General features: G+C 27.1%; 1 protein-coding gene across 2 annotated transcripts in view; it reads right to left on the bottom strand.

The window, feature by feature from the left end:
- Positions 1-2,302: 2,302 nt before the first annotated feature.
- Positions 2,303-17,986, bottom strand: part of LOC136083510 (uncharacterized) — a 37,279-nt gene continuing 21,595 nt past the window's right edge. Inside the window, exons 2-7 of one of the 2 annotated variants that reach the window (XM_065802912.1) lie at positions 17,373-17,527; positions 13,365-13,470; positions 11,478-11,676; positions 10,966-10,981; positions 4,466-4,525; positions 2,303-3,002 (exon numbers count right to left, since the gene is read on the bottom strand). In XM_065802912.1, coding sequence (XP_065658984.1) covers positions 2,766-3,002; positions 4,466-4,525; positions 10,966-10,981; positions 11,478-11,676; positions 13,365-13,470; positions 17,373-17,527 — 773 coding nt within the window. In that variant the 3' untranslated portion in view covers positions 2,303-2,765. The remainder of the gene's footprint in view (positions 3,003-4,465; positions 4,526-10,965; positions 10,982-11,477; positions 11,677-13,364; positions 13,471-17,372; positions 17,528-17,986) is intronic. The other variant, XM_065802913.1, reaches the window with a different exon arrangement.

The following is a 17,986-nucleotide window of genomic DNA, read 5'->3' as shown; positions in this document are numbered from 1 at the left end:
GTAACTTCAGGGGTTCCTCAAGATTCTATTCTTGACCCTAACTCTTTTTAATTTACATTAATGATCTCCCAGATATTGTCAAGTCTAATATACAATTGTTTGCTAATGATACTATCATTTCTTCTTGTGTTTAATAAGAAGTCAACAATCTCTCATTGTTTGGAGGGGTTATTTGAGCTTGAAAAGGATCTCACTTCTGCTACAGTATGGGGCTCACAGTGGCTGGTGAACTTTGATTAAAATAAAACTCAACTTTTTTAAGCTAATTGTTATTGCAATAATTTAGATCTTCCTATATTAATGAACGAGTCATCCACCCTTTATCTTCTAGAATTAACTCTTACTTCCAAACTTTCTTAGAAACCATATATCAAATCAATTGCAAAATTAGCATCTGGTAAGGTTGTATCTCTTTATCTTGCTCGCCATTTTCTTACTCAGGAATCTATTTTTTTATCTCTAAAATTCTCAAATCCATCTTTTTATGGAATACTGTTGCCGTATTCGGGGTGGATATTCCAATGATGCCTTTTCTCTTTTAGAAAAGGTGCACAAACACAGTGTAAACGTAGCTGGACAGGGTCTTGCAGCCAACCTCCAACCATTATCACATCGTTGTTATGTTTCTTTTCTTACTTTTTTCTATAAATACTATAATGGGCACTGATCTAAAGAGCTAGCGTCTCTTGTATCATCTATTAAAATTTATTATTGTAGTACTCGTCATTCAATTAAGTCTCTTCTTTTTTCTGCGACTGTTCCTAAGTGCTCTAAAAATTCTTACTTGTCTCTAATTCTTTTCCTCAAACTTCAGTTTTTCGGAATTCGCTTCCTTTATCATGTTTTCCGGATTCATATAATTTGCAATATTTAAGGTCGTCTGTCAATCGTTATTTTGCACAATAAACTTAATTTTTTCTCTTCCAATAACTTCAAACTCTAATAGTGATTGCTTGGAGCTTTGTTGAAAGTGAAGGTGTTGGAAAAAAAGAATTAATAAAATACTGTTTTATAAAGTGATTAATAGAACAAAAGTGAGTTCTTTGTACATTGATCATGTTTCTTGGAACAGTTTAACTTCTGCTTAATCGAAGTTAAAGGAACTCCTCAAATCGTCTAAAGAGATTACAAAATTAACTGGCAAAGTTACTTTCTAGCAATAGATACTTACTATATTTTTGAGGTAGTTCCACATGTTGTAACGTTAAAGATAGAAAACATAATATTTAATGAAAGTGAGGTGTTTTTTTTGTTGAAAACTCAATATTTGCTTCTTTCTTTTCTTGACCCACGTTTCAAAATTTGTTTCTTAGGATTAGTTAAAACGCAAAAATAATAACAAAAAGTTTTAGCAGCTCTGATAACAGGCTGTAATACGTCACAAGTGAAATGATACGTCACAAGTGTGATGAAACTTCAAGTGGCACCAGAGACTTTTAAATCCGCTTCGAAAAGTGGCAATTAAAATGAGAAAACCATTAAAATACATGAGTTTGCAGAATTTTTTTCTGAAAAAGTCACATAAAAAACATGCATATAGATGAAAATGTCAAAAAGAAAAATTAATTTGCAAATGAAATTGATTGTTTTATAAAAACTGTTTACCTAGATCGGATCGCAAACCCTTACAGGTGGTGGTCAGTGAATTCAAAACAATATCCAAACTAAGCAGAGTTTGCTAAGATTTATTTATTATCTTTCGGTAATAATGTATGTAGTTAGAGTCTATTTTCAGAACCAGGTATAACTAAAAAGCACAACTGTTTGCTACCAACAAATGGTATCATATAGTATTTGTTGATAGCAAACGATTAGGATAACATTATGATAAATGAAATTTAAAAATTTCATTTGTCACAATATGCCAGTTATAATAAATTATATCCAATACACACTAAAATATATATGTTATAGAATGTATATTGAGATAATCTATTTCTAATACAACTTTTTTATAACCATTGGTACTTGGCAATCGGCCGAATACCGAATATTTGTCAAAATATTTGTGACATCTTTTGTTTAAATTGGTGAAAAATGAAAACCACTTATTTTATAATTATGAAATTATTTTATTAATAAATTAAATGTAAAATAAATAAAAAAATATGACAAATTGAATTAATTGGAAATTAGTTAACGACTAAATGACAACTAATTAGCGCCAAGTAATGACTAGATAAAATTAAATAATGACAAGATAGACTACAGACACATACTATATTTATGACATATTTATAAGTATATCCACTATCAGGTAACTTTATTTTTGTACTACTGTTTTATTTATTATTGTTCCGAATTTTTAAACATTTTAATATTCTTTTAAATAAATTTAAATATTTCAAAAATTATAGACATAATAAAAAAAACCAATCCGAATAAGTAATTTGAAAGCGTTTTAAGTTTTAATTATTTGAAGTTCTCCTCCTCGCCAAACACCTGTTCAAAGTTTTACAAGAATGCATGAGCGCATGCGTTTAGATTAACAAATAACTGTTTCTAATTTTGTATTGCTGGATCAACTTCGATCGTAAATTTTGTATGCTGGGTGAACTAGCTTCGATTGTAAATTTTGTATTGCTGGATCAACTTCGATTGTAAACTCTACTAATAAAGCCAGGTTTAGTATTGTGTAAAAAATTATTTTCCTTGAAAACACTTTATTCCTTTCTTTTAATTGATTTCAATCATTATATTTGGTGATTTTTTGCACTTAATTTTACTTTGAGAATCTTGGGTAAAAAATAAATGTTTTAATAATTTCAAGTAGTAATATTAACTTCTGGTTCAATTTCAAAGTATAAATGCTCTTGAATTACGTCTGTACTTTTTTCATCTACTTTTAAACTAGAAGAATGCTGGCAAACAAAGTTTGATTGAATATTTTGAACAGACAACGTTAAAGTGCTGTACTCGCCTTGACAAACTTCGGTCAATACTAAATTTGTGTAAATACCCTCGTTTTCATTTTTTTTCTCGTTTCTATTCTTTTTATCACTCTAAAATGTAAAAATTAAACAATACGCTAAAAAACTAAAATTAATCATTTTAATTTAACATGGTCTACTTAAAGTACTTTAAACGTCCTTATGTTTTGCATTTTCGTCGAAATAATATAAATCTATTAAAAAGAATATTTGGGCTATTAAAACAAAAAAAACAAAAACAAAAAAAAACTAAAAACACTTTTTAAAAATACTTTATATTCAGCATTTTATTTAAAACTGGTTTTGTTCAAGATTCTTTCTTGATTGTTATAATGTTTAACTTACATTTATTCTATTTAACCTATTAAAGACATCTTTTGTTGTTAATTTATTACTTACACCAAATTTTGCGTTGCCATTTTTAAAACGATGACATTCAGATATTACATTATTACAATAATATTACAAACCTCGGTTTGTAACTATCTTTTAATTGTTATTTTTAAATCATCTGTACTAAAATTATATAATTGCTACAACAGTTGAATGAATATTGGTTTTAACTTTTTATTAAATAACTTTTTTTGGCTTGCCCTTTATAGTTTAAATATTTTTCTCGAAAATATTTTGCAATTGATATATTAGTAGCCATTCCGTTTTTTTTAATTTCAAACTTATTTGATTAATTCCTTAGTCTTAACTGAAAATTACCAAATTATATAAACATTCTGAAAAAAGTTGATTTGTAAAGCAAAAATCGACGACGTATTATTGACGACGACGTATTATTGCAAACATGTTAGCTTAGTGCTGCTATTGTATAAAATACTCATTCAGTCAGAGCAACATGAACGCCAAAATGCATGGCATCGGATTTGATGCGCCTTTGTTAGCCGCGTTTATTTTTTTAGAAAATAAATTAGGTTTTTGCCTTAGCTGTTTATGCCTTGTGTTAGTTGAGTTATGTGAATTTTATCAAAACTAGGCCATAAAAAAATATTTTTTCAGTTTCGAAATTTATTTCTTTGTTAATTGGCAATAAAGTTGTTTGGTGCTCATAACCATAAACAACGAACTTAACAAACTTTGACAAAACTTAACAAAACGAGCAGATTTGTTGTTAAAGTATCTGCGTACACCCTACAGAACCTGGTGAGTTAAACAACCAATAGATTACTGTTAAACTTCATAGATTTAATACATATTAAAATAAACAATTGTGGAGTATAACTCAAGCACTTATTTGTAAAAAAAAATTTTGTGTAGTTATTAAGGTGCTCCCAGAAAACCTTACGGTCTTATCACAAAGCACCGCGGTAAAGCATATAACTAGAAAGTTCACTCCTCCTTCCTTACCAAAGGGTGCCAAGTACACTGATGTGGCTTTAAATGTATTCAGTATAGTATTATAATTATTACATTTTTATTCAAAACCGCTTACAAAACTGATTCTATTTTTCTCTAAAAAATGCAAAATATTAGGTAAACTTTAAATAGGTCATGATATTATCTTACAAACTTGAAAAAATTGTTACATTGTTTTTTAGATCTTCTTGATTTTCAACCACTGCATTCGCTTCAACAATACTCAAATCCTTAAAAAAATTTACTTGAACTATAGGTGTAAAGCGTTTTAAGATTTTAATATTTTTAAACTTTAGGCATTTCAGCTTTTTGACTTCCTACAAAAGTCACATAAATGTTGCCTAAAAAACTGTAGGAATGTTGCAACTTACTTAGCATAAAATCTAAAAATTTTAAATATTTATAGTCAACTTTATATAAGATCATTGATTTAATTGATTAGCTACAAATTAAATTAAAAAAAATTTGATTGTTATTTTTTAAATAATACAAACAATTACAAAGATAAACCACAAACAGCAATAAAGTGTTACGGTATATAAACAACAATAAAGTGTTACGGTTTATAAACTGCAATAAAGTGTCAAGGCCTATATAAAACAAAAAAATCTCACGATTTATTAAAACCGAAACAAAGTTTTTGTCTTTGTAATATTTTTGCCCTTGAAATATTTAGATCTTCAATTATTTCAGTATCCGTACCGGAAAAACAAAATTAGCAATAGTATTACAAATAAAAACTGGGGTTTATTTACACTAAATAAGTAATACCAATAAACACCGGGGGCTTATTTACACTAAATATCTCAGTTATTTCTGTCATTTCAAATATTTTGGAGAAAGTAAATTTATATCAAGGAGGTATAATAGACTGGATGGAGAACGAAGTTACTCGACCCTTCATCTTTTAGAATAACTATTACATCCGATCTTTCTTGGTAACCATATATCAAATCGATTGCAAAAACAAGCGCGATAAAAGATGCAAACTTAGCACCTGCTAAGTTTGCATCTTTTATCGTGCTCGCCACTTTCTTACTCAGGATTCTATTCTTTATTTATTATTTCTATAAATCTCAAGCTCTTCCTTGTATGGAATACTGTTGCCATTTCTGGGGCGGATTTACCAATGATGCCTTTCTTCTTTTAGACAAGATGCAAAAACGCATTGCAAACATAATTAGACCTGGTCTTGCAACTAACCTCCAACCATTATCACATTGTCATAGTTTTGCTTTGCTTTCTTTTTTCTATAAATACTATAATGGGCACTCCTCTAATGAGCTAGCGTCAGTAATGCTATCTACTAAAATTCATTCTTGTATTACTCGTCATTCAATTAAGTCTCGTCCTTTTACTGTGACTGTTCCTAAGTGCTTTAAAATTCTTATTCGTCTAGTTTTTTTCCTCGAATATCAGTTCTTCGGAATTCCCTTCCTTCATCTTGTTTTCCTGATTCATATACTTTGCAGTCTTTTATGTTGTTTGTTAATCTTTATCTTGCTCTTAATTTCTAGTTTATTTAATAAATTTTTTTAATAAATGTCTAAATAAGAATTGGTAGTATTTTTGCCGAATTAACAAAAAGTTATTTTAGATCTCTTTATTTAAAATATAGCAATTTGTTTCATAACTCAACAAAAATACTACAACACAAAATAAAATCCTAGAGAGTTTCTTGCCGAAAAAACGTTCTTTTAGAACGTAAAAAATCTATAGCTAAACGGGGAAGCAAAAGATATGGTTCAACCAAGTTGTAGAGATGATCTAAATCTTTGATATTCAAACCTAGTATCAAGGTATTCAAAAAACGATTACTTTACGTAGATCATAAATTTTGCTCTGATTACTATTTGATAGATGGAGCAGTTGCTAAAAACGTATCCAGTCAACTTTTAGGAGAGTAATCCATTTTAATTACAGCTAACAAATTTTACACACTACATTTCAAAATTTTCCTTTTTCAACGCATTATTCCAGCGGCAAATCGTCATTTTGACATGCCGCTGGAATAATCAAACAACAAAGACTAAACTGCAATTTTAAACAATTTTAGGCTTTGTTTTCACTCCATACTATTATATCATCCTTGTTTAAATTATACAAATATCAAAAATCGAAGTTTTAGATAAAAAGAATTTGATTACCAAAAGTTTCATCTCAAGCTCAATCCAAAATTTAGTTTCAGACTTTATAAATAAAATATAAAACTCGTTTAAAAATTCAAAATGTGTACTTTAACATTAGGACAAAATATGGATTTGGAATTTATTGACCTATCTTGAGATTAACACTGCAGATCAAAAATATGGAAAAAGTCTTAAACTGGTTTAAATGATTGTATGTGCAACAACAATGCTTAATTTCTACAAGAAAGCTATTTAAAAGTAGTTAAATTAAAAGTCGGTAACCCCGAAAGATTCATAATGGATGTCATAATAATTGCCAGTTTATTGTTGACATTTTGGAAAATACTTTATTGATTATTTATTTTTAAATACTTTATATTATTTAAAATATAATTTAAAAAGTAATTTAAAAAAGTTATAATTAAATTAATAAGATGCGTTATTTTTAGGGATCGCCAGTTAAAATTTACGGTGTAGTAACTTTACGGTATACTTTACCGTACTTGCTATACTAAAAGTTTGAACACAGTTTAGTATACCTATTTACTTTTTTTGTAAATTTTTTTGAACTGACTTGATAATTTAATAGTTTATTACTAAATTATTGCTATATTACTTTAATCATTGCTATACCATATTTAGTATAAAACATCATGATTAAAGTGTTTTTAGTTTTCATTGGTTATTTTAATGTAGCAAAATAACAATCCATTTTTAAGTGGTTGCTGATTTTGATCCAAGATTTCAACTTTTTAATTTAACTAGTAAGAATGTGTGACCAGTGATTAATGGTATAATAAAAAATAAAAACAAGTACATTAAATAAAAATGAAAACATTTTTTTTACGTTCACCGTTAAAGCTTTTTGACAAACTTGTTTTACGGTTTTGCCCAAAAAAAAGAAGTTGTTTTCGGTATACTTTACGGTATACTTTACTGTATACGCTAAACTAAATTTTTAGTATACCGTATACTTGCAATCCCTAGTTATTCTTTTAACATATTATATCAACAGAATGACATAACTTATTTATTTTTCATAACATTTTAATTATAAACTCACGCGCTGTCTAAAATGTTTTCATAACATTTTAGACAGCGCGTGAGTTTATAATTCAAAACTTACGTGTTATGGTAAACGTACCGTTTTGTAAATTTTAAGTTATATGTACAATACTGGAATTTTTATAATTTTGAATAAGAATTGTTTTGTACATCCTACTATTGTATGTAGACGTTTTATCTATAAGAAACTCAAAAGAATCATATAATAATACAATTTTTACTTGTTAACTGTCATTTGCAAATGAAAAAAAAGTTAACGAGTAGTATAAAATCAGCAGTTATTGTTCTAAAAGGCTTATTTTTTCTAAAACGACCCTCACCTTACCTAACAACTTTTACGGAACGGGCCTGAGAAGTATTTTGAAGTTTAAATTGTGATTACGAAATTTTGCCCTGAGCCATGTTTATTAAACTCCTATTTAGGTTTGCACATCAAAACCTGATGTAACTGATAACACCAAAACTTATGTTTCTAAGTATTGCTTTTAATTATCTAACTTGGTAAAGTCATTATAAAAAACAGTTTCTTGTTTCTTCATTCAATTTGATAAATTCATCTTTTTCATCCTTGAATGCATAATCAAATTAATCAAAAATTGTACAAGCTCGTTTCCGTTACATAGATCTAGGTTGTCATTATAGACCCCAAAGAGATTCGATGCTGTCGTCAGTATCTCTTGGGATAAATACATATCGAGTTGTATAAAAAGCCAAAACGAGAAAAAATAAACTCGCTCACACCTAGCTGATTTTCTAAAGCATTAATGATCTGATAAAGGATCTTAGTCCCATTATGATCTTCCATTATGATCTGATAAATGATCTTAGTTCCATTATGATCTTCCATTATGATCTGATAAATGATCTTAGTTCCACTAAGATCTTCGTACTACCACGAACGAACATAGTAAGTAGTGGCTCACCATGATCTGTGCTTGGTCAAATTCATTGAAAATGAAATTTCAATCAATTTGACCAAGCACAGATCATTTTTTGTATTAACTTTAATCCATTATAATTTTGGTTTATGTTTCAGATTATGTTAGTAAATATAAATTTAACTTAAGAATAAACTTATTATCAAAAATCCCAGGTTAGCCCCAGTTAGCGATATATTTTCAATTTATACAGACTTGATTGTTTTTCATATAAATAAATTTTTATGATAAGTTTTAAAGTTATTTATTGAGTAAGTCTTTTTTGTTTTAATTAAAAATGTATTATTGTAATTAGTTTCCATGTTATTCAATACTTTAACGAGAAGGCTGGAGGTATCCAAACTAAAATTTGAAACTGAAACTATATCAAATACATTTTGAAAATACTGCAAACATATTAATTGTCTTCTAAGTGTATTGCTTTTGCTGGAGACAACGTTAATGTAAGATTTGGAGGCATTAATATTTAAGTAGGTCAAAATGTGTTCATATATTTAAGAAAGCTTTAAAAAAACCGTTAGTAGGTGTTTGACGTAAACCCCACGTTTTATTATTTTATTATTAAAATTAGTAATCATTAACTAATCCATTACTTTAAAACCAAATGATTAAGTTTGTTTCCAGCAAAAGACTGCGAGGTTACTTGATGTTTTGAAAATATACATTCGTTCTGTAGATCAACCATCTGTTTCTACAAAAACATTTTTTGAGAATGAATTTTCAGATTATTTTTGGTTTTTGCATTCTTTAATACTTTTAATATTCCTAAATATCTGTCTTTCAAGTAAAAGTAGAAACGTTAGTTTTTGCATTCCTGAATATCTGTCTTTCAAGTAAATATCGTAATAATTGAAAGAGAAGAAACGTCAGTTTTAGAAGTTATGAGCCTTTACTCTGCCTAGGAAGTTTTAAAAGGCCGGTTAAACGAAATATTCTTACCGCTTTAGTCAGAGATAATAATAGATTAAAAAAGCTTAAAGAAAGTGACAGAGAAAAAGATTATAATTGCTATATGGCTGAAGTGAAGTTAAAGTATGAAGCATGCATTCTTTTCAATGAATTTCAGTGCTTTTGTTGGATTTATTTAAATAAAGTAAAAGATATGAAAAAACATTCCGTTTCACCAACATTTTGTTCGTATTAAAACAGTTTTTGTTTTAATACGAGCAACATTTGTTTCACATCATTACCTTTGCTTAACAATTTCCAAATATTTCATCTAAAAGAGAAAAAAAGTTTGAATCCTAAAAATCTAAGTATAGAAGATTATTTAATGGAAAAAAATTAAGTACTATGATGCTTTGAGGACGATTAAGACTTTGAAATAGATGAATAGGCAGACGTAAATATTTTAGATTTTTTTATAGTGCTAGATTGAGTCAATTCAATTTTATTGCAAAGCATCTTGCAGAACACCTTATAAAACATCTTTATCCTATTTGGGAAAATATTAGGTAGTTAAAAATTATTGATCGAAGAAAAAAAGTTTTGTTTTTCTGTTATTTTTCCTTACAAAAATATAAAATCGACTGTTATGATACAATTGGGGAGGGAGTACGGGTAGGTATGCAGTGAAGTTTGATACTTTTGATATTTTGAAATAATAGAGGTCTTTTTGTATTGTCACTATAGGTCTTTTGCATTGTGAAAAGTAGTTTGTAAATGGCTCCTACAGAGCCGACAACACCGAGGGGCCAGGGAGACACTGCCTTTCTCCCTTTTCCTCCACTTTTTGTAATTTGAGTTAAATAAAATTTTATTTGAATAAAAAGATTTTTTTAATGTTGGCGTTTAGCAACTTATAACTTGTAGTAAGGTGTAGTTAAGGCGATTTTTAAATATTAAATCGTCCGTATGATATTTTGCTGACTACGACATATTTCCGTTAAATGATCAGGTCTGTGAATTATGAAAGGACGAAAGAAATTATAATCCTAAATTTTGCCGTAACAAAATAAAAATAGAGAAAAACCCAGATTCTTTTTTTTTAATAATCTTTTTAAAACCATAATTGCTTGTCCAAATTTGAATAAGATTTTAAATAAGTACGTTGTTTAGGTGAAATGAAATTTTAGTTTAATAATATGATCTGTTATGATCGTTTATTTGCAACTTTTCTTAATTATAAGTTCTCTCTTGTTCGGAATTCTAATATTTTTTGTGAAAATTGGTAGAAATGTTGTGTTTTGACAATCATATTCAGTACACATATACTAGAACAGATTAGAACAAGAATTTATAGTAGTAAGAATCTATAGTAATTCCAAATAAAAGAATTCGAATAATTTCTAAATCGCCTTAACTGCAGCGAGAAACAACACGAATTTGATTAAATTGTTTCTAGAAATAAGTTTCAAACTTTTAACCATATAAAAATTGTTAAAAAAATGTTTTTAAAAGTGCAGCTGGCATCGGATTGCATAACTTAAGTTACGGAAGAGTATTTTAAATATAAAAATACATTACTTTGAAATTTAATAAATTAAAAAAAAAAGAAATTAAAAAAAAGTAAATTATTTATAATATATAAATGTTTACCTGGAATTCTTCGTTTCTATAAGAAAAAACGATAACAATAATCAACAAAGTAATTTATAAAGGTGCAAAGTAACAAGTTTCAAGTAATAAGTTAAAATAAATGGAAGTAAAATCAGTTTATTATTAAATACAGTTTAGTAATACAGTGTTTACTTTATTACTCTATTAAAACAGTAATTAAGTTATACAGCAAAAGATGTTGGAATATGAAAAGAGTGTTTAATACGATAAAAATGACAGTTGAGTAAAAAGGGTAATGGTGGGCGCATTTACTTATTTCTATACTGGTGTCAAGACATATAACATAAAACTGATATTATATATTTATGATAGATATAAACTATAACGTTTTAAGCAAAAGAAGCAGAACAATGCACAAAAACAAATATTAATACCACCTTTTCTTTATTAAAACAAAAACAAATATTAATGCCACCTTTTCTTTATAAAAACAAAAACAAATATTAATACCACCTTTTCTTTATAAAAACAAAAACAAATATTAATACCACCTTTTCTTTATATAAACAAAAATGCCAACTCCAGCAATTATTACCAAAAAGCATGAAAATAAAGTGACTGATGCAATTCTTTTTGTTGAGGAAAAATGTACTTTTTTTGTTTTGAAAGACAAAAACGCATTTTCCATAGACTTATTATCTCTGTTTACAGCCACGCTCTTTATGAATGGATGGATGAATGGATAATATGCTAAAAGTAATGTATTTTTAAAACTTAGTTTATTAATATAAACAAGCTAAAATATTAAAATCTCTTTTTATCGCCCAATAATATTTTTACAAAATAGTACGTACTCAACGCGCTTAATGCAAGTTATCATATAAACATACAATTTTTCCGGTCCGCAATATGATTAACTTGTTTAGTTTTTAAAAACAACAACAACAAAATGCAATATATTTACCAAAAATATAGAGGTTTTACATAAGCATATTGTTAAGTAAAAAAAAGTTAAAACATATCAAAGGTGTAAAAATTAATAAAAAGATATATTTAATATATATATATATATATATTTAATATATATATATATATATATATATATATATATATATATATATATATATATATATATATATATATATATATATATATATATATATACATATATATATATATATATATATATATATATATATATATATATATATATATATATATATATATATATATATATATATATATATATATATATATATATATATGTATATATATATATATATATATCTTTATAAAGTATATACAAAATTTTCGAAAGAGAAAAAAAAAAATTATTAGTGCTTGTCCTTTTTTTGCAGGTGTAAAACCTTAAGAATATTTTTTTAATAGTTACTTATTTTCACTTATATTTAAAGCCATCAATCAATTATATACTCTTAATAGAGATTATACATTCAAGAAAACTTACAACTATTAAAATAACTAATATTAGATAAATACCTATCATGGTGATAATATACAATAAAGATACTAATAATACTGTTATTTTCACAACATAATAAAAATAACAATGACAAACTAACAAAATATGACAACAATATTATTGATAACAATACTACTAATAATAGTAATAATATAAACAATTGTAATGACATAATAATAACATGTTATTTTAACAATAGTACTACCAATAATAAAGTTAGATATTGCTTTTACTAAAATACGTGTAAGCTATTATCTTCTTTGATTGACACAATGCTTACGTTTAAAAAAGTTTTTTTTTTACCATAAGAGTATGAAACTTTATCGTAGTACTCAACTTAGTTCCAATAATAATTCTCAACTTACAGGTTTTCATTCCTATTTTTCCCCAAAATATTTGTGAGAAAAAAATTAAAATCTTTAAAATAAGCCTCACTATTTTATTATATCCATCTTTCAATCCTTAACCCTTCTCTGAAGTATGCTAGAAAGTAAATAACATAACTACATAGAGAGTGACTAGTACTTCTAAGTACTTGGAACACATATGTCATCTGGATTGTTAAACGAGCTCTGTGAGTGTTTCCACGTTTCGTAGGTTCCCTCTCGTAAGTTTTCAAAAAATTTTGGGCAAAGAAACTTTTTTAAAACATAGAGGATGCATGGTTTTAATGTTTGATAGTTCTTGAGGAAAATTCAAAAAAAAAATACCTTTTAGCTATGAGGAAAAAATGATTTTTTTACTTTAGGAATAAAATATTGAGATAATTTCTTTTGTGGGCATTATAATATCACAGGGAATCTGCTTTACAGGATAATTCAAAATGTTTTGAAACACAAAGTATTTAAGACAATAACTAATATCAAATTAAATTAACCAGTTTCAATTATATATGAAATTATTCTTACAAAAAATGTACAAAGAATTTCAGCAAAAAAAAAAAGACATAAATTACCTTTCCCGATGACTTTAAGCACCACGCATTTTTGTTTGTTTTCATTGTATGCCAACTTTATCAATTTACCCCTAATATTGTTATGGTCGCTGATAAGGAGTTCAACCTAAAGATTAATGCTTTTCCAACAATCTACAATTATTTGGTAAATACTCAGCTTGAAACACGTTTGTAAGTTGCCTATACAACGTTCTACAAACGAGTAATTTCAAGCAATAAATTTCGCTAAATAGCTTAGCTAAACATGTAGCATATACTACACTTAATTAAGCTGGGATCTTATAGCATTTTTTTAAGTTAAAGCCAAGGCTTTTTTAATTACTGCGACGTCATTCTTAGTTTTATACGCTCGAATCTTATTATATATAAATTTAAAATTATAGATTAATTTTCTTGAGTGTAACATATATATATATATATATATATATATATATATATATATATATATATATATATATATATATATATATATATATATATATATATATATATATATATAAATAAATATATAAATATATATGTATATATCTCTCTCTCTCTCTCTCTCTCTCTCTCTATATATATATATATATATATATATATATATATATATATATATATATATGAATATATATATATACAGTAGTGGTCAAAAAATTAAGGCAGGCTACGTTTTTTAAACTTTTTTAACTGATTGTTTATTTATGGCGTCATTACCTTGGATACAAATAATTTTATTATTATATTTTGATTTTTAAAGATACTTTGATTTATTTTACACCGTCAGGTTGCCATAGTTGTGATATTATGGGTAAAAAGCGTGATTTTAATAACTTTGTTAAAGGTAAAATAAATGCACTATTTTCGGAGGGCTATTCTCAAAGTAGTATAGCAAAACAGTTAAAAATATCAAGATGTGTCGAGCAAAATGCTATACGTGTGCAAGACTATTCAAATCGCAAAAATTGTGGTAGAAAACGTGTGAGTACATCACGAGAAGACCGTTTTTAAAGAATGTTGTTAATAGTGAGCCCCACACAACATCTGCAAGGTTATGACAACTTGCTATGGAAAGGGGACATACTATTAGTTTGAGAACAATTAGAAGAAGGTTGTGTTATGACTTTGGTCTAGTTGCAAGAAGACCAGCTAAAAAGCCTTTATTAACTCCATCTCGATTACAAGCCAGGATTAAATTTTGTAAGAGTTTAAAAGACAAGACACAGGAATGGTGGGAACGCGTAATGTTTACAGACAAAAGTACGTTTCAACAAATTAGAAGCACGGGCTATAATTATGTTAGAACACCTGTGGGAGAACGCCTAAATCCAAAGTATACCATAAAAACAGTAAAACATCCTCCTTCAGTCATGGTATGGCGAGCAATCACCACGCAAGGATGATGCGAGATGCACATCTTTAAAAAAGGTGAAAAAGTCAATGCACAAAAGTATTTAAGTGTATTGAAAGACAAAGTGAAACTGCACATGGAAATTACTAAAACCAGCATTTTCCAGCAAGATTCAGCACCTTGTCATACAGCTAAAACAGTTAAGAAGTGGTTTACTGATAATAAAATTGAATTATTATCTAATTGGCCCTCAAGTTCACCCGATCTTAATGTTATCGAGAACTGCTGGAATATAATGAAGCCGAAAGTTGCAGCACATCAGCCAAAATCTGAAAAACATCTTTAAAAAGTTCTTAAAGAAATGTGGACAAATGAAATCATTCGAGAATTTTTTAAAACATTAGTACATAGTATGTCAAAAAGAATACAAGCCGTGCTTGATAATAAGGGACATCCGACAAAGTATTGAACTATATCATTCAAGTCATTTAAACTTTTGCTATAGTTTGATGCTATAATTATTATATTATTGAACATTAACAATTTTTGATAATTTTTATTTATTTTTTTTCATTTATTTTACATTTTCTATTGTGTTTATTCAATAAAAATTTACATTGTAAAAATTGAGTTATTTTTTATGACGTGCCTTAATTTTTTGGCGACTACTGTAGGTATGCATATATATATATATATATATATATATATATATATATATATATATATATATATATATATATATATATATATGCATATATATATATATATATATATATATATATGCATATATATATGTAAATATATATATATATGTATATATGCATATATATATATATATATATGCATATATATATATATATATATATATATATATATATATATATATATATATATATATATATACATATATATATATATGTATTTATATATATACAGAGGCGATTTTACGTTGTAGTTGTGTGTGTATGAGGGAGGATGGAGGGGGGGGAGGAATTGTACCACCCCCTCCCTCTCTAAAGAAAATGATTTTAGTCAGTCAAGTGAATTTTAGTTTTGAAGAAATTTTTTTTTCTTTTAGGAACCAGTCGGTACTTTTTATGGAAACTTATTTATATACACTGTCGCTCACGGAAGTTAGGACAATGGAGATTTTTTCAAAAAAGCAATATTAATATGTAAATACGTTATTGAATTTTTAATTTATATTAATAAAAGTTATATTTTTTATAAATTTTCAACAAATATATTATTAGTCAGTTTTAGGCAATAAAAATTTACAAAAACCATAATAATTATCAAATTTTGTTTTCGTCAAAAAAACTTTTGATTTAATAACTGCTTTAACTATTCTCGACATTCTTTCAATTAATTTTCTAATTGTTTCTTTCTGAATATTACTCCATTCCTGTTCTATAATTTTCCATAAATGAGATTTTGATGTTGGACATTCAGTTCTAATTTTTCTATCCAGTTTAACCTAAAGTAACTAAACGGGGTTGAGGTCTGGGCTTTGGGAAGGTCAGGTCATTATACGTAATACATTTTCAGCTTTTTTTGATTCTAAACAATTTCTAGGTAATAATGCAGTATGTTTAGGGTCATTATCATGCATCAAAATAAAATTATCTCCGATTAATTAAAGTCTTGAAAGGGTCACACTTGTTTCCAGGATATCTCTATAATGTTCTTTTCTCATACCATCGATTTTACGCAAATCTCTCACTCCACCCAGAGAGAAACAACCTCAAACCATCTTAGAGCCTCCACCATGCTTTGCTGTTGGAACCAGACATTTAGTTAGCATTTTTTCTTTGGCAGATCTTCTAACGTAAATTCTTTACTTATTTTAAAAAACTTCAAATTTTGACTCATCGGTCCAGAGTACTTGTTTCCATTCATCCATCGTCCAATTTTTGTTGAACTGTGCCCAACGGAATCTCTTTTGTTAATTACCTTTTCGTAGATATGGTTTTTGGAAAGCAACACAACCATGAAAATTAGCTTTTTGCAATTTTCGTTTGATTGTACTGACAGAAACTTTTTTTTCTCGATCACGGTTGAAAATAGCTGTTATTTGTGGAGCAGTTAACATTCGATTACGTTTACTGATAACTTTTATAGGTCGGTCATCAGTTTTTGTTGAAGAGCCTGGACAATTTCTGTCTTTGAAACTTCCAGATTCTCGATATCGACGAATTGTATAGCTAACTGTTGATTTACTCAGGTTTAATTATTCAGCTATTTTTCTAACTGTATATTTTTCTTGAAGCAAAGTGAGTATTGCTGCCCTTTTTTCTACACTTATTAGCTTACCTTTAGGCATATTTTTTCCAATATTTTGAATTTAAACTAAAACAACATTTTAATTTTACCTTTAAACTTCTGCACTTAAACGTCGACGAACAAGGCCGCTGCACGGGTAAACAAGTTGAGCGCGGTACTACCAGGGACGTGGTGGAGATCAAACTCGGAATATTCTCGCTTATGAGGCGAGCACTCTACCACTCTACCACTACCGCGTTTATATATACATATATATATATATATATATATATATATATATATATATATATATATATATATATATATATATATATATATATATATATATTTAAAGTATATACTAAATTATAAGTTAGATAACAAAAAATACAACTATAAAACAATTAAAATATTACTTGATTTTTTTTAGGATAACTATTCACCAGTTGCCAAGAGTTGTTTGTATATAAATAAACGTTGAATAAGTTTTGCTGAAGGATAGGCATTATTATACAGACAAAAAGATCATTAGCATACCAAGAAACCAAAGAAACATCACTATTTGAGCATTCTGAAAAAAAAGTTACAAAATAACTATATATAGTAAAAACAAGTAAATAATTAGAAAAACAAGAAAATTTAAAAATAATGTAATAAAAAATTTATAAAATAATATCTTAAATAAAAAAAAAAAGCACAATTGTAAAATTTATTTTTGGCGGAAAAATGTATTGAATGGACCACAAAAATTAGATTTTTTTTAATAAACACGATCAATATCTGTTTTGTTAATAATTACAGCGGAGATATTATTTCAAAGTACAAGATCGATGTCTTAAGTGAGTAATCTTGAAAGCTGTAAAACATTGTTCAAATAAAACATGGTTAAAAAAGGCGGTAAATGATTTAAGAAATGACCAGAAAGAATCTGCGTGGATATTTTAAAGGATATTTATTCAACTATTGTATTTCGATATTGAATATTATAAACATATTATAAGAGTAAATATATGTATTAATATATATATTA

Source organism: Hydra vulgaris, chromosome 08 (assembly GCF_038396675.1).
Source record: "Hydra vulgaris chromosome 08, alternate assembly HydraT2T_AEP".
Classification (NCBI taxonomy): domain Eukaryota; kingdom Metazoa; phylum Cnidaria; class Hydrozoa; order Anthoathecata; family Hydridae; genus Hydra; species Hydra vulgaris.
Note: the sequence above shows the minus strand (reverse complement) of the source record. Positions and strands in the feature narration are given on the sequence as shown.